The 24,366-nt window shown below is 41.0% G+C and overlaps 1 protein-coding gene across 1 annotated transcript; it reads left to right on the forward strand.

Annotated features, from left to right (window-relative positions):
* The first annotated feature begins 754 nt into the window (after nt 1–754).
* LOC119725431 (MAM and LDL-receptor class A domain-containing protein 1-like) lies at nt 755–23,902 on the forward strand. Its single transcript, XM_038196836.1, has 19 exons — nt 755–1,044; nt 2,945–3,088; nt 4,793–4,942; nt 6,060–6,287; nt 7,491–7,685; nt 9,932–10,075; nt 11,783–11,992; nt 13,744–13,887; nt 15,051–15,182; nt 16,477–16,692; nt 17,232–17,735; nt 18,224–18,351; nt 19,812–20,055; nt 20,694–20,784; nt 21,076–21,116; nt 21,423–21,577; nt 21,937–22,017; nt 22,666–22,800; nt 23,006–23,902. Exons 1-19 carry the CDS (start codon nt 975–977, stop codon nt 23,048–23,050), a joined length of 3,057 nt encoding a protein of 1,018 aa, XP_038052764.1. The 5' UTR covers nt 755–974; the 3' UTR covers nt 23,051–23,902.
* The last annotated feature ends 464 nt before the right edge of the window (nt 23,903–24,366 follow it).

The following is a 24,366-nucleotide window of genomic DNA, read 5'->3' on the forward strand; positions in this document are numbered from 1 at the left end:
ACTCTGTTTTAGACCACTTAGAGTCTGGGTGCTGATAATTACCCTCGCCTCCGGCTCGGGTAATTATCAGCACCCAGACTCTAAGTGGTCTTAAACAGAGTGATAAAAACCTCCGCAGCACACATTTATTCCCTTAATATTAGTATAGGGATTATGGCCGATTAATTTTACCGACCATATACTTAAAAACCCTATGATGCTTATGCACTGGCTTATCCACAAAACAAATGTGATGCGATCAGGCTAAATGAGTCGTTTGTCAACCCTTGTAATTTTGTTTTATCAAATTTGAAAAGAGCACAAAATCAGCATTACTGCTGTGAAAACCGCCGCGTGCTGATATCATCTGTAGTTAAAAACTTATGGAGGTCGGAACACCAAGAGATGTGATAAAGTGGCCCTATTTTTGCCCCTTGGCGAGCAATTGGCCGCCAATGGCATTAGCCATAATGTGGAATTGTGTACTTTATGGTAGTGCCCCCCCCCCCCGCCCTAGTTGGTACTATGCCCCCCCCCCCTCTCCGGCCCCGACGCTCAGCGTTGGCAACGGGCCTGAACCCAGTGACCATAATCATTGTTGCTGATTTGTTTGCCCACTCAAACCAATGTAACCTAATGAGGCTTGCAGGAAAATTGTCTGGTTCCTTTATGCACAAAAACAACATTATCATTCAGTTCTGTTATTGGACACAGGGAACATGACTAAAGGGGTGGCAGCATGAGAAAGGTCTATTGTGATCCGTGTGACCCTCACTCAGTGCCTAAATCAGAGATAGACTGAACATTTCTGTTGTTTTCATTTCATTTATCCAGGCGATCTAAACGTGTACATTTATGACCACGACGAAGATGACGACTTGAGCGCAAAGCAGCCATTGTACAGACTAACCGGCCCTCAGACTGGTTTAAATGTCTGGCTGCAGGCCCACGTTTATACCTATCCTAATGATGATTACAAGGTCGGGCTGGAGTTCATGGAGTCAAATTCAAGAGACTTTATCATCGCAGTTGACGACTTAGAAATATTAGCGGGCTTTTGTCCAGGTAAGCATTTATTTTGGCTTAATTTTGAGCATCCATGAATTGTTCGGGTTTGACATGTTATCTGAGTTCTACACTGGTGGCTACCAGTCCTAAGATGAGTCAGTTTTTGTTGAGTCACAATAATCAAGTTTGGAGCCACTAATTTTTCCTTTACAAAAAAACCCAGAAACAAAACACTCCGAAGTTGGGGCATAAATACAATTTTGGATAAATATTCAAATCGAAATAGATGCTGAATACATTGAAAAATAAACAGAGGCATTCCTGTTTCATAATTACCATTGTGCCCATGAAAACTGCTATGCATTTGTTTTCTAGAACCACTTCAAATTGTACTATTTTGTACATATATGCAAAGGATTCCTGTTTTTGAAGTATGGTCGTGCTCACTGCACTGTCAGGTGGGGATGTGATTCAGTCCTGTACAAGTCTTTACCATGCCTTTATAAAGTCACAAGCTATTCAACTATAAGCTGTCAAAAGCATTCCTTTACAATTGTGAACAGTGACGACGCTGGGGTGGGGCAATGGGGGGGGGGTGGCATTTCCCCCTAAAGTTGCCCCCCCCCCCCCGTTTGTCCCTCGGTTTTCCCCTTCACTTTATCTACAAATATATCAATTATGTCTATTTTCTTCGCTGTTGAGATTCAACACAAGTTAGAGAGTGAATCATTGGTTCTGTGGATAAATTTTGGGCCAACGAAAGCATTATAAACATTGGTACTTTGGTAGACAAGACATTCCACACATGCATTTATACAGCCGTAGATAGTGTGCAGCCAACGTCTTTGTACATTTGATATACATTTGTTAAACACCATTCTATGGTTTGATATATTTAATACGACTATATATAACGACTTCACCTCTAGGTGTTCTGTTGGCATATTTTTCCGGGCCATTGACTACCTCCTGAAATTAATCCTTGCCCCCCCCCCCTGTTTGCTAGTCTCCGTTATCCAAGGAGCCAAGTATCCTGTCTAACGTCTGAAATATATCTAAGCATGCAGATTTATGCGATCGCGTGCCTCAGCCAATCGGAGTCGACTTTACTAAATCGTTGGGTCATTTCATTCACAAATCAGGACTAAATGTTTGATTGGTCAATTCGAATGCTGTGTTTCGTAATACAAGAACGGCCGGGCATAGATCTATAAAACCTAAACAAGCTTGGGGCGTATCGTGTAAAATATTACAGATCGCGTGACCACAACCTTTGTTTGCTGTGTTCATTTTTGTCCTGTCTATGACGTGACAACGGGTAAATGATCGAAGACCCGATATAGAAAGCGTCCGCTGATTGGTCAAAATCTAGAGGTCAAGAGGCGGTTGTCTTGCATAATTAATCAACGAATCTGTTCACATATAATAGACCATGGCTTTGTTCATGGTCTCTAACATAGACTACCCAATCTCCCCCCCCCCCCCCGTTACAACTGATAATGTATCACCAACCAATAATGTCACACAAATTGACCGATACTGTATGACTAATCGATAATGTAACAGGAATTGCCCGATAGTGTAGTAAAAATGTACTACACTATCAGTCGATTGTTGTTACATTATCGGCTAAGACCGACAATGTAACAAACATTGACCGATAGTGTAGTAACATTTACTACACTATCGGTCAATTTCTGTATTATTGGTTAGTGATACAGTATCGTTCAATTTGTGTGACATTATCGGTTGGTGACACATTATCAGTTGGTGACTATATTATCAGTTGTAACACCCCCCCCCCCTCCAAAAAAAAAATATGGCGGCGCCACTGATTTTGAAGTGAGCAACTCAAAACATTCATTGAGCATTGTTAAGTAAATGTATTAATTGATGTATTGTCAGATAAGCTGATCGTTATTACCGATTGGAAATATACCGACTTCCCTCTTCTTAGAGTCGGACTTGAGCTTCAACTGCACGTTTCAAAAGCACTCCTGTGGGTGGACTCAGTCAGAGCATGATGATTTCAACTGGCTTCTGGAACAAGGGCCGACCGTTACAGACGGCACAGGACCGGTGACTGACCACACTACTGGGGGTGAGAACACACTTCCCTCGGCCCCATCGCCCTAGCCAAGGGCGTACGTTGGTGGCCTTTTTACAGCTTTGTGCTCTCACTGGATACATATTAGGGCGTATTGATTTTCCAAAAGACAAATCGGATTTGAAGTCCTGAATAGGATATAATGATGTTCTGGCAATATCGCTGATATTACCGTTGTACTTCTACATGGAAAGACGATTGTACGCATACCACTATAGTAATGTAAGATGTTGAAAAAAGATGGCGCAACTCTCTAAATTCCAAAGAGTGAAATTGGGGACTAGACGTTTTAGAGTGAAAATCACTCTCATGTTTGATTGAAAAGGTCTGAGAAATGAACCACTTCAGATGAAGCATCTTTACGATTGACTCTAAAACGTCTAGTTCAGAGTTTCCGAATGTGGGAGTGAATTTTCACTCTTTGGAATTTCGAGAGAACGTGGCATGCTTACCATGGTACCTTACCATGGTACCACCGGATGTTAAAAAAGCGAGGTGACGGTTGAAATTACCATGGCAAGTTGGCATAGGGTGTACGACTACCTACAAGGTAATGTACATGTACACTCAAATATGTACAGGTACTCCATGAAAAAAACAACAGTCGGTTCCAATGGTATTCATGTGATCCCATGCAATGGAGAGCAATTGGATCCCATTTGAATTTAGAACACCTTCAATTGGGTCCCATGTTGGCCCCGTTGTATGGGATCCCACTGCATTCTGTAAAGTGTGATTCCAAATGTGATCCAATTGGACCCCTTAAAGTGTAATCCCATTGGATCCTATAAAGTGTGATCTCATTGTATCATGATAAATGATACAAAATATGATCCCATTGTATCATGTTAAATGGGACCCATTGTGATCCCATAGGATCCTTAAAAAAAAGTGAGATTACATTGGATCCTATAAAGTGTGATCCCTTTGGATTCCTTTAAATGGGATCATTGGATCGCATATGGTGTAATCCAATTGTATTCTATAAAGTAATCCAATTGTATTCTATAAAGTATGATCCCATTGTATCTTAAAAAGAGTGACCCCATTGAATTCCGATGAATGGGATCCCATTGGATCATATAAAGTGTTTTCCCATTGGAAACCTTATACATGTAGTATTATGTTAAATGGGACCCATTGTGATTCCATTGGAACTTGATCAATTGGATCCCATTGGATACTAAAAGTGTGATGACATTGGATCATGTAAAGTGTGATCCAATTGGATCCCGTGCAAGTGCTTTACATTAGATCATATGTATATGGGATTAATATATTTACTGATTATTTGTGTGGAAAGTGGTGGTAGCCACGTGGAAGGCATTTGGCCATGAGGTGTTTACTTCAACGATGAGGGTGGTTACATCAAAGAAAAGGATGTCTTCTTTCTTTAAATTAAGCCGCTCCACACACCAAGAATATCAGTTACCTTTTTTTGCACATACTCTCTTGCACATTCATCCATGGCCACAGACACACAATCAAGCTATCCTTTGAAAGGAGACTTATCCGCGTTTCACATGATCTGTAATTATTTGAAAATATTTACTAGAATTAATTTAATTTACATTTACATCGGGTTTTCCTCTTTTTTTGATACACCCTGCATTTCCAAAAAAATGTAAGTGTGCCCTACCTTTAAACAGCGCCATGTTCCTAGTGTTCACCTCTTCTTTATACTTTTCTTATTCGTAGCTATAACTGGCCGTTACTACTATTTCCAGTCGAGAGGATTAGTCTCCCCTCAGTATGCTGTGCTCCTCAGTCCAAGAGTCAACACTGCTGGCAATCAAAGCAACTCATGGTGCTTCAGTTTTTGGTACAACATGTACGGAGAAGATATAGGTAGTGAATGAGTTGCAGTTATAAGATGGAATTTTGCGTCGGGGTGATAGCAATCAAATTAGGTTTTTGCCCTTCAACGACGTTTAGACACTGTATACTCAGTGTGTTACCTCCCGAGTGAAAGTTGGAAAAATCACTCGGGTGGGACTTGAACCCACGACCTCCTGTTTTCTGGTGCAGACGTCTTACCACTCGCAGGAGGTCGTGGGTTCGAGTCCCACCCAAGTGATTTTTTCCAACTTTCACTCGAGAGGTAACACACTGAGTATACAGTGTTTAAATGTCGGTGAAGGGCAAAACCTAATTTGATTGCTATAACCCCGACGCAACATTCCATATTATAATAGTTTATGCGGCACCTGCTGCTATGTACATCAGATTCGAACCAGCCAACCGATCCCGTTAGGTCGATGGTCGAGTGGTAAGATATCTGCACTAGAAAGCAGGAGGTCGTGGGTTCGAGTCCCACCCGAGTGATTTTTTCCAACTTTCACTCGAGAGGTAACACACTGAGTATACAGTGTTTAAACGTCGGTGAAGGGCAAAACCTTATTTGAATGAATTGCAGTGTCATGGTCATCGGCTTTGAACAGCCCCCCCCCCCTAAATAAAGATGGTTTTCAGCCTCCCCCTCCCCATTCCCCCATTCTCCCCAGGGCCAATCAGCTGGTTCAATGAACTTTGCAGCTAGGGCTTCACCCAAGCCGTGTCAACAAACTTTCGACCAGGCCTCCTGCCAAGTCTCATTGAAACATATACAAACACCTGTAACTTTGCACAGCCATCTCCCTTCATAGCCGCAAACCACAGCCGCCAGTCAATTATCTTTTAAGCGCACTGTCTGGCAACTGCCTGGACACTGTCTGGCACTTGGCTTTTTGTGGTTTTGACATGAATAGGGTCTTGCGTAGTGCGGGGAAGTACCTGTGGCCCAAAGGGCCACCGTTGGCGAGTTCTGATAAACATTTTTTTTGTAAACGCTGCGCAGGGTTAAGAAACATATAAAACCAGAAAGTTGCAAATTCGACATGTTTTTTTGTGCCTGGCTCACGCCTTGTGGCTGCCGAATGGACAGCAGCTGCAATACGAGCTAATGGTTTGTTTTCATTTCTCTTAGGTGAATTTGAGGCGATCGTGACAACAAACCTGACCGAGCCTCTGGGCGCACCCATCTATCGTTTATATCAGCAGCAAACGAGTCAGGATGTTTGGCTGCAGGCAATGGCTAATATTATCGATCAAACCGAGGACTTCTATGTCGGACTTGTCGGTCGTGCTGGTTCCCCAATTTCTAACGGGGACATAGGAATCGACGACGTAGACATTCAGCCAGGTTTATGTCCAGGTAAGTTGAGAATAAAGAATAAAACGAGGACGTCATCAAACCAGAAGTCTTCAAACGAGCTCGTTATAAAACGGAGACTTGAACAGGTGACTGTGCGAGATACAATGTTATCCAGCCCAGGAGTGAAATAATGGTTACATTAAGGGCAGGGAAAGTAAACCGTGAGTTGGGTTTCGCCAAAATCGTTTCGAGCTGTATACCCCTTTGTAGCCATTGTTGTCGTTGGAATGTTTTTTTTTTTTGGCCCGATGAGAAGGGGTATAATTACGTGCTTCAGCACAAACACCGATCGATATTTAAACTACATAAAACGCGGGTTTCATGCAGAGTGCACTACTTAAAGGGAACATATAACATTTGCAAACATCAAAAAACGAAATGATCAAATTATCACGAAATTCCTTACTAAATTGTTAGGGACTGACATTCTAAAGAATCCTTTAAAATCGTGGCTCCTGGTGGGCTGACATTTTAAAGAAAAACTGTATTTTTCCAACGCTGGTCGGCCGACCAGCGTTGGCGAAAACTCTTTTTTTCAAAAACTGTTCTTAATTTTTCAGATTTAGTTATTCCGCATTTTCTTTGCAATTGATTACACACATGTGAAGAGGTACAATCCTGCCAGACTGATTCTCTGACCTTACAATTCCCCAAAGTCTACAATTTGCTTCGTTTCATCTTAAGTGGGGTCAGGGTACCAGAATACAAGAACATGATAGATTTTCTTGTTTTTTTCCAGCATCTACAAGCCCAAAACATGAAACAAGTCAGTTTAACAATATTTTATATAACATACTAATCCTCCAATCCATTTATTTCTGAACATTGCAGCAAAAGCCAATGTTGTACATTCCCTTTAACTATAATAAATTAATATACCGTTTGTGGCCTAGTGGTTAGGATTCGTAACTCATGAGCAGAGGGTCAGGGCTCGAATCCAGCTGCTGGCCATTATGTTCTGTCCTTGGTCAATCCATTTCACCCTCACTTGTCTCTACAAAATGGGTACCGGTATTACCTGGGGAGTAACTTGCGATGGACTGGCGTCCCATATAGGGGAGGAGGTAATATTCTCTGTATTTTCATGCTACTGAAACCGGAGATAAACGACGGCCTCACTTTGCTCAACACACAAACCAACGTATACTTGACTTTATTGCAAAAAATCGTTAAAAGGAAAACCCTCCGTTTCAATAAGTTGAGTGGACTACTCCACATATGAATTTTACTCTTTATTACCTGACCATTGCCTTCAAGACAACAGACCATTCAACTGTTCCTTTGAGGATGGGTATTGCGGCTGGACCCAACGTGAGGGTGACGGGGATAACTGGCTACTGGGAGCAGGCAGCACACCTTCCTCCGAGACTGGTCCTGATGTCGATCACACTTTAGGAGGTACGTCATATCTACAGTGTGTCTCAAACAACATAGTAGAATGCTATCTATCTATCAAGTCGGCTCGAGACGTTGCCGTGAGGCCGTCTTGAGGCGGGAACGATGCCTGACGCGCCACACCTCCCTTGACTCCATGCAACTGGCCAACTCCTCCTTCGTCTCGACTCCTGCATCCTGCATCAACGTCATTAACATAGTTGTCCTTGGGCGTCCAGGCTCTCGTCTGCCATGCGTTGGTTCCCAAGCCACGAGCTTACTAGCAGGCAGCTCAGGGTGTCTGTGGCAGTGACCAGCAAGCTGCAACCTACGCGCCTTGATCTTCTCCGTGAGCGCAGGGAGTTTACCATAGAGCCGGACATTGGTGACGTGGTCCTGCCAGCTAATGTTCTGAACCTTCCCCAACATGCGGGTGTATGTGCCATCCAGTTTCTTAACCATGGTTTTTGTCAGAGTCCATGCCTCACAGCCATATAGGAGGATTGTCTCCACTGTTGCTTGAAAGAATGCCAGATGTAAAATGTGTACCCAACTTAAATACCATATGTATGGTTCGAAAAATACGCCTTTCCACTTTAAAATGAGACATCAAATGTCCAAATCTGATTTTGTATGCCAGAGTTATGAGTAATTTTCCAACACGAGAAGTCAATTGACCATGGGACCAAGTTTTAAATTGTAGGTATTGGGACAAAGGTAGCCTAATTGCCTCTGTGTGGATATTTGTGTGGATATTTGCCTGGCCCACAAAAACGTGTGTTTAGCGAGTAAACGACAATTCTAAACACCTTCTTGCTATCGCCTCATGCTAAGAATATTTAGCATTTGAACATGTTTACATACTGATAGCAAGAAGTGTTTAGAATTGTGTTTACTCGCTAAACACATTTTGTGTAGGCCAAGAAATAATCCACAACGAGTAATCCACAACGAGTTAATGATGCTACCTTTGTCGATCCCAATCCCTTACATTGAAAACATGGTTCCATGGTCAATTTAACCTCTTTTTGAAAATTACTCATAAGTCCGTCCAAAATATCGGATGTTAAAGTTCGATTTCCCATTTTAAAGTGAAAAGGCGTATGTTTCAAACCATACCTATATTACATCTGTTTGGTTGCACATTCTGCATCTGACATTCCGTTATATTTTGTTTGCATTTTTTTATACACACCCTACTACAACGCGTCCCGAAATTCCCGCAATTTGTTATTGCGAGGTTTTAGCGTCAACACGGAAACTCCTACTGTCAACTTTAACCCTCGGTAGCATTAGTTTGATATTTAAAAGAATTGTATTAATAGTGTTCATGCAGATGCATGTAGAAAACAAACTAAGGGGAGTCAGGTTGGCGTAGCGGTACTTTCCTCGCCTTCCACCGCTGTGACTCGGGTTCGAATCCCGCCTGGGCCAATATGTGGATTGGGTTTTCAGTCCCTACCTGATTCCGTGGGTTTTCCTCAGAATATTCCTCTGGGCTTTTCCTCCCACCTCTAAAACTGTAATTTCTTCTCATTGTCTTCTCTCTACAGGTTTCTTCAGGCTTCCGGGCTACATTGCTTAAGGCACTTTTGAGGGACCCTTGGTTTCATTACCAGAAATAAAAAAAAAACTAAACCGATTTCAAGGAAAGTTGATGATGCATTTAATACACTTCAACACTTTGAGTACTATTTTTGATTAGATACACAGCTGCACAATGAAGCTGAAACGAAGAACAATATTGTGACTTCATTTAAGGTGAAGTCTAAGTCGATCGCAAAGAATAGGAAGCACAGAAAGTAAAAGGCAACTTGATTGTCACATCGTGAACGTGATGAACCATTTCCACATTAGAGAAAGTGCGCATGATTGATTCTCCTTGAAATCTGTTGAGTTTGTGTTTGACATGCCTTTGTTTGAACACAAATAATTGAGAAACCATTTTGAAAATCAAACTAATTTCAACCAGGGATTAAGTTAAGATTCCAAGCTTTAAACTTATGTACAAATAATGGCGGTACGTATTTCCGCGGCGACGCTAGAAGGTCGCAAAAAAAGTTGTACGCGCTGTACTCTGTACAAACTGTGTTCAGAGTTAAACATGAACACTGACTTGTACCTCCTTTATTTCATATGTTTCAATCTACAACATATTTAGGTTTATAAATGTATGTGACATGAGTAAGTACAATTTGCAACTTCGAAAGACAAAACAAATTCCTATTCCAATTAACTTACATCTTTTTTTCATGTTCATCCTGCTATAGATGAAACCGGAAGGTATCTTTACTTTAAGGTTTCGACTCGGAACGCCAAGCCCATAATTGACAGTCCTGTGGTGGAAGTTGACACAGAGGATGGAGTAGACTTTTGCTTTAGTTTCTGGTACAGCATGTACGGGCGATATATAGGTAAAATACAAATCGTCTTTGTATATTCCACTTTGATGTATCGCTTGAATACAGGTAGCGTAACTGTGATCCAGTTTGAATGGACACTTAGGTGCCTGCTTTAAGATGGGTGGGGCACATTGGTAGTGTTGTAGTCGAGTATCTTTATCCAAGTACTGCCGAGTACCGAACTACCAAGTACCACGAACATATGAGTACTTTGTCCACTGAGAACGAGTACAGGTACCCGAGTCCAAGTACTTCGACCAAATACACACATGCCTCTCCACTCCTTCAACAATTACATTGGTTACCAGTTAGACAACGCATCAACTTCAAAACAGCAGTTTTCATGCACAAAGCACTTCATAACACAATGCCGCAATACATAATGGGATCACTCAACCTTAATGCACCCGGCCGTAGTGGCCACCGCTCCAGTAACAACCTTAGAGTTCCACGCACATTCAAAAAGGCAGGGGACAGGGCCTTCTCAGTGTCTGGTCCCCGATGCTGGAATTCCTTGTCACACAACATCCGCAACATCAGTTCTCTTGACAACTTTAAGGGCAGACTGAAAACTGATCTGTTCTCTCCACATAATCTGTAACTTGTCTTCTGGAGTTGTTCTTAGTTGCGCATTGATACTTGCGAAAATGCGCGCTATAAATCGTGTTATTATTATTATTATTATTATTCGACCTTCAAGTGCACATTTTGTAAAGCCGAGTCCGAGTACTTGTGCCTCTGAGTACAAATACAAGTAATAGCACATGAACAGGATCTTTATGGAGAACTCGAGTAAAAACATTAAAATGTAGTGCAATGAAATGCTGACTCACTAGTAGTGTTTCACATGCCTACGTGAGGATTGTGAACGTTCAACCAATGCACAAAATGATGCTAGCACCGGATTTTAAAGGAGTCAACAATTCATGTGACACTGGACAAGTGTTTAAGACCAGCCAGCCATGTCCTTGTCAACCGTTTAAAACCGGCCACGTGACGGGCTCTCTTCCAATAAGAATGGGTAAATCGTCTTAGGTATTTAAGGAATCTATTTAAAACCGAACACAGGCGTCTGTGACTAGACCTGTCTGTGTTTGGTGCGAACACGTTCACATAAAATGTGAACGGGCAAGACATGTGTGTTAAGCTTTATAAACCAGAGGAACGACAAAATTAAAGAGGTTGTGGAATGCTCGAAGACATTTCCGTCATTTTTCGGGTATATGTAGCCTAAAGTGTGATGAAATAAAAACGACTTTTGCGTCTGTCATAAAATGAGTACAAAAGGTACTTTTGAGAGCTGTTTTTCAAGTCCTGTCATGCCTGTTTCGACCCGAACGTGCAATTTGTGTAAAAGTCGTCGTTGCGGGCAGCAAACAAAACACAGTAAATCGTGACGTAATAAACAGGACTCCCGATACAGAGTAGCATAAACGAGTCCTGTTTATTACGTCACGATTTACTGTCGTTTGCCCGCAACGACGACTTTTACACAAATTGCACGTTCGGGTCGAAACAGGACCTGAAAAATAGCTCTCAAAAGTACCCTTTGTACTCATTCCATGACAGAAACAATAGTCGTTTTTATTTCATCACACCTTAGGCTACATATACCAAAAAAATGACGGAAATGTCTTCGAGCATTCCACAACCTCTTTAAGCACCATATACTTTACTCGTTGCACGTCAATCCAATACCATAACTATTATATTTTCAAGGTGTGCTTCAGGCGTATGCGTACAACAGCACCATGGAGGTTTTCGGCGCGAGAGGGGGACAGACAGGAAGGAGGGGATGGCTTCATGGGCTGGTCGACATTGGAAGTGTAACTTCTCATGTTAGTTTTTACTTCAAAGCAACAAGCAACGGAGGACTTCATGGCGATATAGCGATCGATGACATCAACCTGCGGATGGGTTTGTGTGAAAGTAAGAAATACATTTGACTCATATGATTTGATTGAATCGATTTGAGGCCATAGTATTGGCTTCAAATAATGTATCCAAGCTGTGAAGGTGGCCCCCAGGTTTGCCGCAAGACACATTGTGTATTCCCTGGGCTTGTTAAACTTAAAGGCAGTTTGTTATATACCCTGGTTTTACGAGCAAACTTATACCCAATTTATGTCGTTTAGCCAAGAAAATCAAAAATAGAGGCTGCTCAAGCCACGATGAAGCATAGAATTGTGAGTTTACTGCCTCATTTTTGTGTGTCCAACTTTTAGATCGTGCTGGGATTTGTTTGTGAAATGAAAATATTGATATTAAGATATTGATTTAATACACGTTGTTTCGTTTTATATATTCCTTTTTTTAAGTTTTGAAGTCCTTGTTTTGTATTTTTGTATCTTAATTGTTTTGTACACAACTACTGATCTCTGAAAGCATATTCGGAGGAACATAATTATTTATTTTAATTGAGGCAAATTTTATTATTAAATTAAAGTGAGTTGAGCTGGAAAACAATTTCTGCAATGGGGTAAGAGGAAATCTAGCTGTGTTAACCCTTTCACTACCGTGGGCTCCTCTTGGAACCAAATATCGACGCCTCTTCCTTAGGGACCGTGACCATTCAGCCCTGGTATGAAAAGGGCCCCCCGGTTCCCCGTCCGGTCCAAAGCCAGTCCGGTCTTCAGCCCAGTCTCGTCCGGTACATGGTCCTGTCTGACCAGAAGCCTTGAAGTCAGTCAGGCGCATCAATGCATTGCCCTTCAGAGAACGTCCAGAGCAGAACAATAGCAGACTTACCGGATTAAAGATAAAATCCTTCCATAATGCCTTGGTAATTTACGGTCCATGATTGTGCGCGAAACCGCATGGCAGGTGTTTTGATCTGTGCCGACGAAAGTGTTCTATTGTTTCGCACTGAGAGATGAAAACCACAAGCGGGTTTCTTCTGGGATATATTACATTGTCAATACTTGCAAACAATAGACCCCAGGATAGAGGAGTTCCTGATTAGCAACCGGACTAGCTCCTGGGCCGGTAGCTGGGACGGTACGAAAGGACTTCTTGGGAGGGGACGAGCTTACCGGGGGGCCCTTTTCATACTGGGGCTGAATGGTCACGGGCCCTTACCGTGGCTCCGTTTGGCAACAAGCCATTTGGTATTGAGTAACAATAAGAATATCGTTATATCTCGACGAAAAGTGCATCTCACATATGCGTTGATCGTAGTTGTTGAAACATATCAAACAGATTACTGAATATTGTGTGAATATACAGGATGAGTAGAAACACAACGAAACTCAAATGTCGGCACTATTGTTTTAGTGAAGTTCTGTATGAAGCACTTTTGAAATATAGGATATAAAAGCCCAATTCAAGTGCTTTCTTTTAGTACAAAAATCATTCAAATCACTCATTTACATTCCACGGAATTGTAAACACAACCACCGTTTAAAGTTTTGTCCACGGATCACAGTGATCAAGTGTGCGTTCTTTCAGCAAAACGATAACAATTCACACACATCTGAATGTGATTTGTGTTCGTTTTGCTGAAAGAACACTTCACTTTTTGTGTTTCTGGTTCTCAAAGAAAGCTTATGCATTCGGCTTTTATATCCTAGAGTTTGAAAGTGCCACTTACAGAACTTCACTCAAACAATGGTCCCGACATTTGGGTTTCGTTTTTTATTTTTTTTTTACTTACGCTGCATTTATCTTCTTTTTATTCACAGGAGATACAAACTTTAACTGCACTTTTGAAGAAGGGTCGTTATGTGGATGGGTGCAGTCACAAAACGATGATACCAACTGGCTTTTGGAGATTGGAGATACCGTAACAGCTGGCACTGGACCTGAATCAGATCACACCACGGGAAGTAAGTTTGAATATAGTTCAATAAGCAGATTTGTTTCTCGATCATATCAAACCACTGAGTATGAGAGAGAGACGATGTTTTTGCAAAAGAATCCATGCAACGTGGGTAAGGGCAGGCACAACAAAAAGTGATCACTGTTAGTCCCAGCCAAATATTCGGGTTTTTTTCGGGTCGGGTTCGGGGCGGTTTGGGTCCGTTTTACCTTATTTTTTGTCGGGTCGGGTCGGGTCGGTATAAGGGAGTTAAGATCGGTTCGGTTCGGATTCGGTTTAAATCTCTAATGTTTCGGTTCGGTTTGGCCTTGTCAACCTGACCCGATGCACATCATTAATAGAGAGTTCTGATATGAACGAGCAATATGAAAGCCCCAAAACCCTTACAATAAGCCCTGAAAATGGGCACACAATGCGTAGTTTGCACAATGGCTGGTTTTGAAGAGCGCCCCCCTATTTTTGAGAAAATGGTACCAGCCCAATTCCCCCTCCCCCCCCCCCCTAATATTGTAATCACTTCGTCCCGACTCCTTAATTATACTAATTTAGCCTATAGTTGTGACCCAACCGATAAAAACTAGGCTCAAGTCTGCACAAATACTGTTAAAAAGTGTGCCTTTTAAACAAAATATTAGTCTAATGAACGAGGCGGGACGAAGAAACTGTATACCAGGTTTCGTATTTAAGACATGTTCCTTAATATTTTGAGATACTAATACGAACCAAATAGTGGATCTGAATTCGATCGAACCAACTCGGGCGATTTACAATGCAGTGTGCCACCAAGAGTTTGCCACGGAGAGTGCATTTTTGTCCCAATGCATTGTGGGAGAAGGTCGACAAATTCACAGCACGGGACATTTGAAAGTTGTTAGCTTTTCCGGTCAGTAGTTTTGTTAGCGTGGTTCAAGCATCTGTTTGCCCTTTCCTTTAAGTTTATCAATATGGTGTTTTTGTAAGGCGGCAGAATGCTATTCCCCAATCCCTAACATTTTAGCCGATGTTCACTACTGATATTCATTCAAATTCTCCGTGTTTTGTCGACTGTAAAATTAAAAAGGGACTTTTCGTGGCAAAGTCTTGGTGGCCGCACTGCATTGTTAAACGCCAGAATTGTGGACATTGCGCACATTGTTAAATTCCTTTCCATTGGTCATTTTGTGGATTTAGGTGGATCCTATCTTTACTTAGACGGGAACTTTACATCTGAGGGCGATACCGCTGTCTTACTTAGTCCTGTTGTGACACATACTGGCAACGCGATCTTCAGCTTCTGGTATCACATGTACGGCAGTGGACTAGGTAGGAATATCTCTCCTTCCCTTTCATGATTTAGCAGGTGATAGGTTCTATATCGGTAGCGGATGTAGAACCACCCCCCCCTCCCCCTTCATCCCCGTCCAACAGTCACTACTGTTATGATACAGAAAATGGGGCCAATTAACAAATAAAACCTGGAATGCTAGAGTTCCTAATTTCATTCTCGGATTGCCTTAGAATGGGAGAAAGTTTTGGTAGACTTCAAAAAATCGGGGGCATGCCCTGGATCCCACAAGCAGGGCAGGAAGGCACGCCTTCACTGAGTTCCCCCTTTACCATTAAAACGGTGGGGTATCTAAGGTTAACTGCCAACATCGACTCACCTCTGATGACTGATTTCTACGCGTGTCCGATGATCGAGGGCCTGCAGCGTGGTATAGTCCGACGGCGGTGCACCGCAACCTGGTCGGAGCCGTACGTTCGGCGAACCACAGCTCGGGTTTTATTCCCGCCGAATATGGCAGAAATAACACTCATGGAGACAAATTATGTACAGTTGACAAAGACGAAATGGGTGAAAATATTTACTAACAACAATGACGAAAATATAAACAGTAGAACACGATAAAAAATGATGAAAACTTGACGTACTAACTCTTCTGCATGCAACGATGACAAAGATGGCGATTTGTACATGCATGTGCGTTTGTTTGTGCAGCGACATTTGTCACCAAAGTGCAACGCAAGTATGGTCAGCCAAACGGACAAAAGTGTTTTAATTACGTGTCGCTACAGAACCATTACTATTTGGGAAGCTCTCTATATGCTCTACATGGTTATTGGCTGCAAAGAAGTTGTTTCTGTTTCCTTGAAAAATAATACAGTGTGACAACTCCTTTGAATCTACCCTTATAAATCATACCACAGCAAAAGTTCGGACGTTTCACAATGCAGTGCGCCGACAAGAGTTTTTCCTAGTGCATAATTGTGGGAGACGGTCGACAAATTTGCAACGCGGAACATTAGAAATTGCTCGGGCTTTTTCCGGTCAGTAGTTTCATAAGCGTATGATTCGAGTATCTGTTTGTACTTTTCTTTTCTTTTTTCGTCAATATGGTGTTTTAGTAAGGCGACAAAACGCTATGCCCGAATCTATAACAAATTAGCCAAGCTTTCTACTGACACTCATTCAAATGGGCCATGTTTTGCCGACCATAAACCTGAAAATAGACTCTCTTGGTGGCGCACTGCATTGTAAAACGGCCGAATTATGTCACATGTTTTTTTTTAGATTAATGTTCGCTTTGCATTTTGACTTCATCATTGAAATTTGCAGGTCGTTTAGATGTCTTCAAAACCCCAGAAAATGGGAGTTTATCCGAGGGTGACCGTCTCTTCACTTCCGGCGGAGGGCCAGGTGACCCAAGCTGGATCCAGCACGAGGTACTGTCAGAAGTGACGTCAAGCTTCAGAATAGCTCTCCGAGCAGTTCGTGGCCCAACGGGTCTGTCAGATATCGCAATCGATGACGTGGGAATAGCATTGATCGAAGGTATATTTTTCGTTTCTATTTTTGTTGGCACTGTTTGGTGTTTTTCTTCCCATAGGCCCACTTAAAAAGGGGGATTTCTTGAGGTTCAGCAAGTTGTAATAATTAAGGTCTGGTGTTACGTGGGTGTTGGTATTTTGTAATTAACCATTCAAGTATCATTAACAATGACTTCAAACAATTTTTTTTTCAAATTTGTTCCAATAGGTAATAAGCAGAACCCTTATTTAAAATGTTGCCATTTTTCAAGGAGTGTTACAATCTTATATAAGAAAAACATAATGACATTCATATGTAATAAGAAATGAATAATGGGTCTTTACACTGAAAAATTGCCTTGGTTCATTTTACCCAAAAAGGTTCAAAACAGCAATAAACTCGAAATTGGGTTAATGTATGACTGATTGGTTTGGTTAGAATTTCTGTTCAATTCAGCCAAAAGTTGTAGTCATACAAGACCAAATTAAATTTGGTCTTGTATGACCACAAGTTTTGCTTTAATTTAACAGAAAAACGACATATTTACATTAACGTTATTACAGAAGAAACACCAACCACAGAAGTAACGACTATCCAGCTATCCACTACTGACCAAAGGAGCGTTATGGCAACAACAGAGGCCTCGACCGACCAAACTTCCACTGCAGAAGCAACAGTCGAGCAATCCACTACTGACCAAGAGAGTGGGATTACAACAACAGAGGCCTCGATCAACCAAACTCCCACTGCCGAAGCAACAATCCAGCAATCCACTACTGACCAAGAAGGTGGGATGGCAACAACGGATGTGTCGATCGACCAAGCATCCACTAGACCAGAATCCACTGTTGGGGTATCCGCAACTCGTCAATTGATTGAACAAACCACAGGATCACCTATCGACACCACCAGCCAAGCATCCCCTTCAACAGACCCGCTGGTCGATCAGCTTGCCACAACAGGTCTGCCAGGTCAGCTGCCAACCACTTCAACCAATGATGGACTATCCACAGCAGGAGCACCGCTCGGGGAGTTATCAACTCTCAGAGTAACGTCAGCTTCTGGAGGTATGACACTAAGCCATCTTCTCTAACCAGGTCTAACCAGGGTAGTCGTAAATGTGGTCCGCCCGATAGTCCAAAGGTTCAATAGTCCGCATGTTCTCTAGTCCAAACAGGGCTGTTGGAGTTCGGCACAAGGGCGGATCCAGGGGGGGGGGGGGGGCCAAAGGGGGCCATGCCCCCCCCCCAAAAAAAAAAAAAACAAAAAAAAAACGAAACCAATTTTTGTTTTGTTTTATGTGACATCGCAATAAAGGCAGACAATGAGTACACCACCATCTTTTCCTCAAAAAAACATTGGTTAAAGTGGTCAGAAATTGCCTTAGATCGCACCACAGAGCATCTAGAATCCAAAAAAATTTTGACCCACATTTTGGGGGGACCAAAACAAATTTTGGCCCCTCCCAAAATTGTTTTCTGGATCCGCCCTTGGTTCGGCACAGAGTTACTTGAGAGTTATTGTGTAAATAACTGGAACTATTTTGTTGTAACAGGTCTCGTGCAGTTCGGCACACAGTTACTGGTTCTTGAACTGTGCGGTCAGCCTGCGGTTTTCAGTGATCAACTCAGGGACAGTACCTCGCAACTATTCCGCGAACGAGCAGTATGTGTTCGCAATGCAGTAAGTAAACAATACAGCTTTGTATTGTTATAAACTAAGTATTCAGTACAACAACAACATTAATCAAACATGGTATTGTTTATAACCCTTTGGTTAATTTCCCCCAAGAAACTTGGTCCAATGTATTTATGACAGAAGTCCTTTTCTGGCCAATATTAATTTATTTGTTGCCGCAAATTTCACGATTTGTCAAGTGCTTTGCTCTGCTGGATTTTGTGGTGTGTCATAACTGTCATCACAAAATGAGCTTAAAGTCTGATTGTTTCCAAATTCGGGCGATTCACAATGCAGTGCGCCACAAAGAGTTTGCCATGGAGAGTCCATTTTTTTTTCAAGTTTACAGTCGACAAAACATGGCCCAGTTGAATGAGTGTCAGTAGACAAATTGAGCTAATTTGTTACAGTAGGTGCATAGAGTTCTGCCGCCTTATAAAAAAAAATTATATTGATAAAAAGAAAAGAACAGAGCAAACAGATACTCGAATCACGCTTACGAAAGTACTGACCAGAAAGCGCTGGAAATTAGTCGACCATCTCCCACAATGCACTGGCAAAAAAAATGACTCTCCCTGGCAAACTCTTGGTGGCGCACTGCATAGTGAATCGCCCGAATTGAGAGATTTATTTATTTGCATTCTGCCGAACAAGAGCTTTCCAATGATATATACATAACATTTAAGGGTACTAACTGCAGTAACGGAAAAAACAGACCACCAACTTACTTGAAGTAGTAAAGCTGATAATCGAGAAAATGGCATTTAAATATCCCGCAGGTCTGAAGTTGTGTTACAATGAATAAACAGTCAACCAATGAAATGGGATGAAATAGGTTTTAAAGATTTTTGACTGTACAGACACAATGAAAGAAGGGAAACGTGGACTCACAGATCAAGGTTCTCCTGGAAGCAAAAACAACTTGACCACTCCTTCAAATGTTGGCTTTGCCTTACTGTACTTGCTACAACTGATAATGTAGTAACCAACGGATAACGTATCACTAGACTTGACCGATATTGTATCACTAACCGATTATGTAACAAAATAATACCGAAAAGGTGGTAAAATGTACTACACTATCAGTCAATTGGTATTACATTATTGGTTCCAACCAATAATCTAACAAAAATGACTGATAGAGTACCTAAATTCATTACACTATCAGTCAATCTTTGTTACATTATCGGTTACTATACATTAATCATCGGTCAATTTGCGATACATTATCGGTTGGTGATACATTATCCGTTGGTTAGTACATTATCAGTTGTAACTTTACTGCAACATGGCAATTTCCAACTTTAAGCAAATATTTTTGGGGATAGGTCACATTTGCTATTCCTACATTTGTTGTTCATCAGGGGCTACTTCGCTGTGATTTTCTTTCTGAAGATACTTAAAGTATATTGATTGATGTTTTGTAATATTTTACTCTTGCTTGACGGTGCTTCTCTACTTAATAGGTGATTGCAGCCCTTCGCAGGTCACCTAGGACATCCAATGTAGTGGACTATGAGGTGATCTCTTTTCGTGACGGGAGTTTGTTGGTGAACGGTGTGGCCAGATTCCCTCTCGACTCCGTCATCGAGAGTGAAACCTTAAGAGAAGTGCTTCACAGCGACGCGACGGCCAATAACGGACAAATCGACAACTCACTCACCATTGATCAATCGGGCACAGTCGTGACAGTTATGTTGAATATGTTTGGTCATGTTTGAAGTAAACTTGACACATCGATGATTTGTCATCCTTTGAAACTTAGGTCCAATACACTCCCGAGCAAACTTCAATTTAACCGAAACTAAAATGTTTCACAGCTGCTGTTTTCGTTGCTTTGTTTCGTTTTGTTTTGTTTTTTGTTTTTGTTTTGCTTTTTGCAACGTTGTGCATTTGTTCGTCCTCTCCCCACTATTTCTACTTGGGTCTTCTATCCCGAATCCAATAGGCTTTTTACAAGTCTTTTCTGACGGTTTAATTCAGCATTCACCACATACGTGAAATAATTAACGACATTAACGTAAATAATGCCTGTCTTTTTATGGCCACTATAGTAGGACATCATTAAAAAAAATCAAACAATTAGTAAATTTAACACACGGTGCTTTTTCGGAATCCTTTAAAAAAACATACAAAACACTCATTTTGCCAAAAACAAATCTGCTAATGAAGTGTCTGGTACAACTTTGGGGGAATATTTTGTCTACAACTAGCTCCGTAAATTGAGCTGGCTTTCTAATTCTGCACGCTCTGACGTTCGTCACGTGGAAGTGACTGTCTATTAAAACGTAATAATGACGTTTTTACAACTTCTGAGTTAATTTGGATGATTTGTTTTCTTAAAACAGCTCCCACTGAAGTTTGCCCGGCATATCATTGTCAAAATGGAGGCGTGTGTACACAATTCGGAAGTTTCCCAGATTATGTGTACACGTGCGAGTAAGTCCTGCAAATCTTAAAAAAAAACAATATGTGAACACGTGGTGCACTTAAAACTAGGAAAATGTATCCAATGGCTTCGTAATACGTGTCTGATGCCGTCATAGGTCGTCTGATATATGAATGGGGCTATGATTTGAACATAATTTTCAATTTAGAGGCTACCTAAATTAGACAGGGAAGTCACTGAGTCGAGGATTATTAATATTTGTAAAATTAAAGCTTTGAAAATATGAAATTCTTATAAATCTTTGTAATGATTAATGCATTGAAATCGTTATCATTTCTCAGGTGTACGGATGGTTACAGCGGGACCAATTGCGAGGAAACAGGTGCGAAATGTATGCTCTGTACGGCAATGCAAAAAATAACATGAAACAGCCACTTCATTCTGGTTGAACAAGAATATATAACATAACTGCATTTTACTCAACGGCTAATTAGTGTAATTGTTCATCTCTAGACGCGAGCTCGGTGTGACTTGTACTAACTTCTACGAACAACACATAGGAATGTGAACAGTACTGGTATAAGCTTAATACATGTTGCCATTGAATGTCCCAAATTAAGTCTGTTATTTTCTCGTTGCGTCATTTAATAGTAAAGGGCAATCTTTCCATTTGATTTTATCATAACAGATGGACTTGTCAACGGTGGAATCATTGCCATTGCCTCTACAGTCGGTGCAATCCTGTTATGCAGCATCGTTGTCGCGATGTGCATGTGCTTCATCATGGCAAATCGCTCTGAAAGCCTCTATGATGTTCAACGACGCAAACGTTTAGCACAACAGGTCTGTCATTTATTTATGACGTTTTTTTTTTTTAATCGACTGTAATTGGACAAAAACCCACAAAAACAGCTTAGGAAGGAATCTACTAAGTCTTAAAGACTGTATCAAGCATAGATTACTGTCTGATATTACCTGTTATGATACGACTCAGTTTTTGCTATATCCATGGCACACACCTATCAAATAAGCTGAATGTTCTAGTTCTTTGTTCTCAAGCCAGACAATCGCTTTATAATAACAAAAAAGAGACCAATCAAGTTTCACTCAAGTTCAGTTATTAGTTGTATGACCAAAATGTTTTGTAATATTGTATCATGTGTAACTTGTGTCTCTAAATTCTGTCCATCTATTCCAAATAGGATATGGACCATGCCAGACAGCGTTATCGCTACGGAGTGAGGAATTGGACTCGCCCTGCTATCATGCCCCGCACCGTCTTGGTAAGCATGTTCCACTTTCTCGCAACAAGCCGAATTACCAAGCCCTTTTTCACTTTGTAAAGGAAGGGCTTACCAATAAGCCAGTTCGGTATTCCAGAATAGTCTGGTACACAGCAAGATTCGACGATTTTTCTTTCTCGGAATAACCGCGGCAAATAAATGCATACCAGGCTATGGAGGACATGGTAACCAAATCTGCATTCTGTGCATTTTTTCGTGCAATCGAAAAGAGATTGAACTTTCGTTCGCACACAAGTTTTGACACACAAAACACTTTAAATCACTTCGCTGTTCAATTTTGTTTTTGCAAAATGTAAACTTCACGATGATCTCTTCAATTTTGCTAGTACCCGGCTATGCTCTTGCACGCACACTATGAAATGCTTATCCCAAAAGAAAATTTGGCAAATCTTGGTGTGCTCATGCGAAGTTGGAATACCAAACTGGCTTATTCACTTCTGATATAACTTTCCAAGTCATTTCGATTGTGAACCTAATTATGTTTACGATGTATTTTTTTCCGATCATAAAACTTTGAACTTTGTAAGACACAATTGTTGTGTTTTTTTATTATTAAGGGGTATCTTTATATCAATTAGCACTTTAGTGGCACTAACAGTTTTTGTCCTGTTTGCCATGAAAATGCAGGCAATGGACGATGGTTCAATGGACGACGCACGCGCATTCTATGGGGCCTATGACTATAGTACTAACTATCGTAGAGAGGACGGCTTCTCGGGGCCTCCCAGTACATCTCCATACATGATACCCGGCCCAGCACTGGTAAGCACACCCTTTTATTTTTTCAAACACATAGGTCAGGGCTCAACAACTCCTACTGGCTTTTAGTTTAAAACATGTAGGACATGTAATCGGATTGATGGTAGAAATGTGTTTGTGCTGTCACATTTTATTTGAACGATCAGTTCTGAGTATTTAACTGAACTTTTAGTTTGCAATTGTTTTCTATATATTTCTTTTCCAACAGATGCGTCAAATGGATCAAGAAATGAGAGACGATTTCTTCTACTGAATCTAGTCATAATGTTACTGTATACTTCAGTAGCCTACATGCAGTGTATCAATGCCGGTGTGTTATCCGAAACCTTTTGCTTACTGGCCTTAATTTTATTCAGCTTCATGGTGTTTTTCGTCAACATTGATTTTTAGAGGTGAACATACTTAACCAGTCAAATACTAAAAGATGTATCAAAACTAACAATACATAAATATCGTAACGTTTATTTGTTTTTATATTCTATTATCATACTGACTTTTATTCATTTGGGTAGCGTACATATACTTTTTAATCGTAAAGTAAAAATTGGAAATGACGTCAGGGAATTTGGGATTGTTTATAATTGAATAAAAAAGCAATGTTTTAAATTGTATATTACTGATATTTATGTTACTGTAATAGGTATATTTTTCAAATGAAATAGTCGTGTACACTACGTCAATTTGATTGCTATGCAGCTTGAAGGTTTTATATTTAATGAAATGGAGGTTACGAAGTAATGAGTAAGTTTGCGTTAGCACTATTTGGCAATTGTTGTGTGTGAATTTGTGAGTTTCTTAAAAAACTGGGGGTAATTCAACGTTTTAGGCGCATATTCTGCTCGTCGTTATTTATGGGATTGAAATAGTGAATATTACACGAACATTTGTTCGAGTAGTTTGTATAACACAGGATTTAAATTGGAACCACATGGAATTTTAAACAGGCTTTTTTAGGTTATGTGCTGTATTTTATCTGTATTAATGTTAATATTTTTTTATATATCTTTCTTTTTAGTGAAGTAGGCTACATGTATTGTGATTTTTGTAAAATATTATTTGTAATTTTGTAACTTTTTTTTCATTAACGTGTTTAAATGTAAAAGGCCAATGGAATTTCCGTCAGGGATGATAAAGTCAAATTGAATTGAATTGAAATGAGTAAGAGACCTGGAAGCGGAAATCCTAGCGCACACGAGAGCTATATCTGCTAAGTCGTTCAGCGCAGAAGTTCAGTCGTTTACCTTTCATACATGCTTTGGACATTCCTCTTCGGATTGAGACCAGTAACCCTAAGCTCAAAATGCCTCTAATCCTGTTATCAAGAGAGAGGGAAACCTTGTGTTGACGTTGGCAATTCAGCACAACGTCTCTGCTACCTGGTTGATGTGAACCTCTTTTGTTGAGAGGTGCTTGGGTGGCTTGTGCGTAAAGCGCTCGCCTCTCACCAAGGTGACCACGGTTGGAATCCTGGCGGCGGATCACATGTGAGTAGAGTTGTGCGTTGGTTCTCTCCTGTGCCACGAAGGTTTTTCTCCGGGCCCTCCGGTTTTCCTCCCTCCGGCAAAATCA

Source organism: Patiria miniata, unplaced genomic scaffold (genome assembly GCF_015706575.1).
Source record: "Patiria miniata isolate m_02_andy unplaced genomic scaffold, ASM1570657v1 HiC_scaffold_19, whole genome shotgun sequence".
NCBI lineage: Eukaryota > Metazoa > Echinodermata > Asteroidea > Valvatida > Asterinidae > Patiria > Patiria miniata.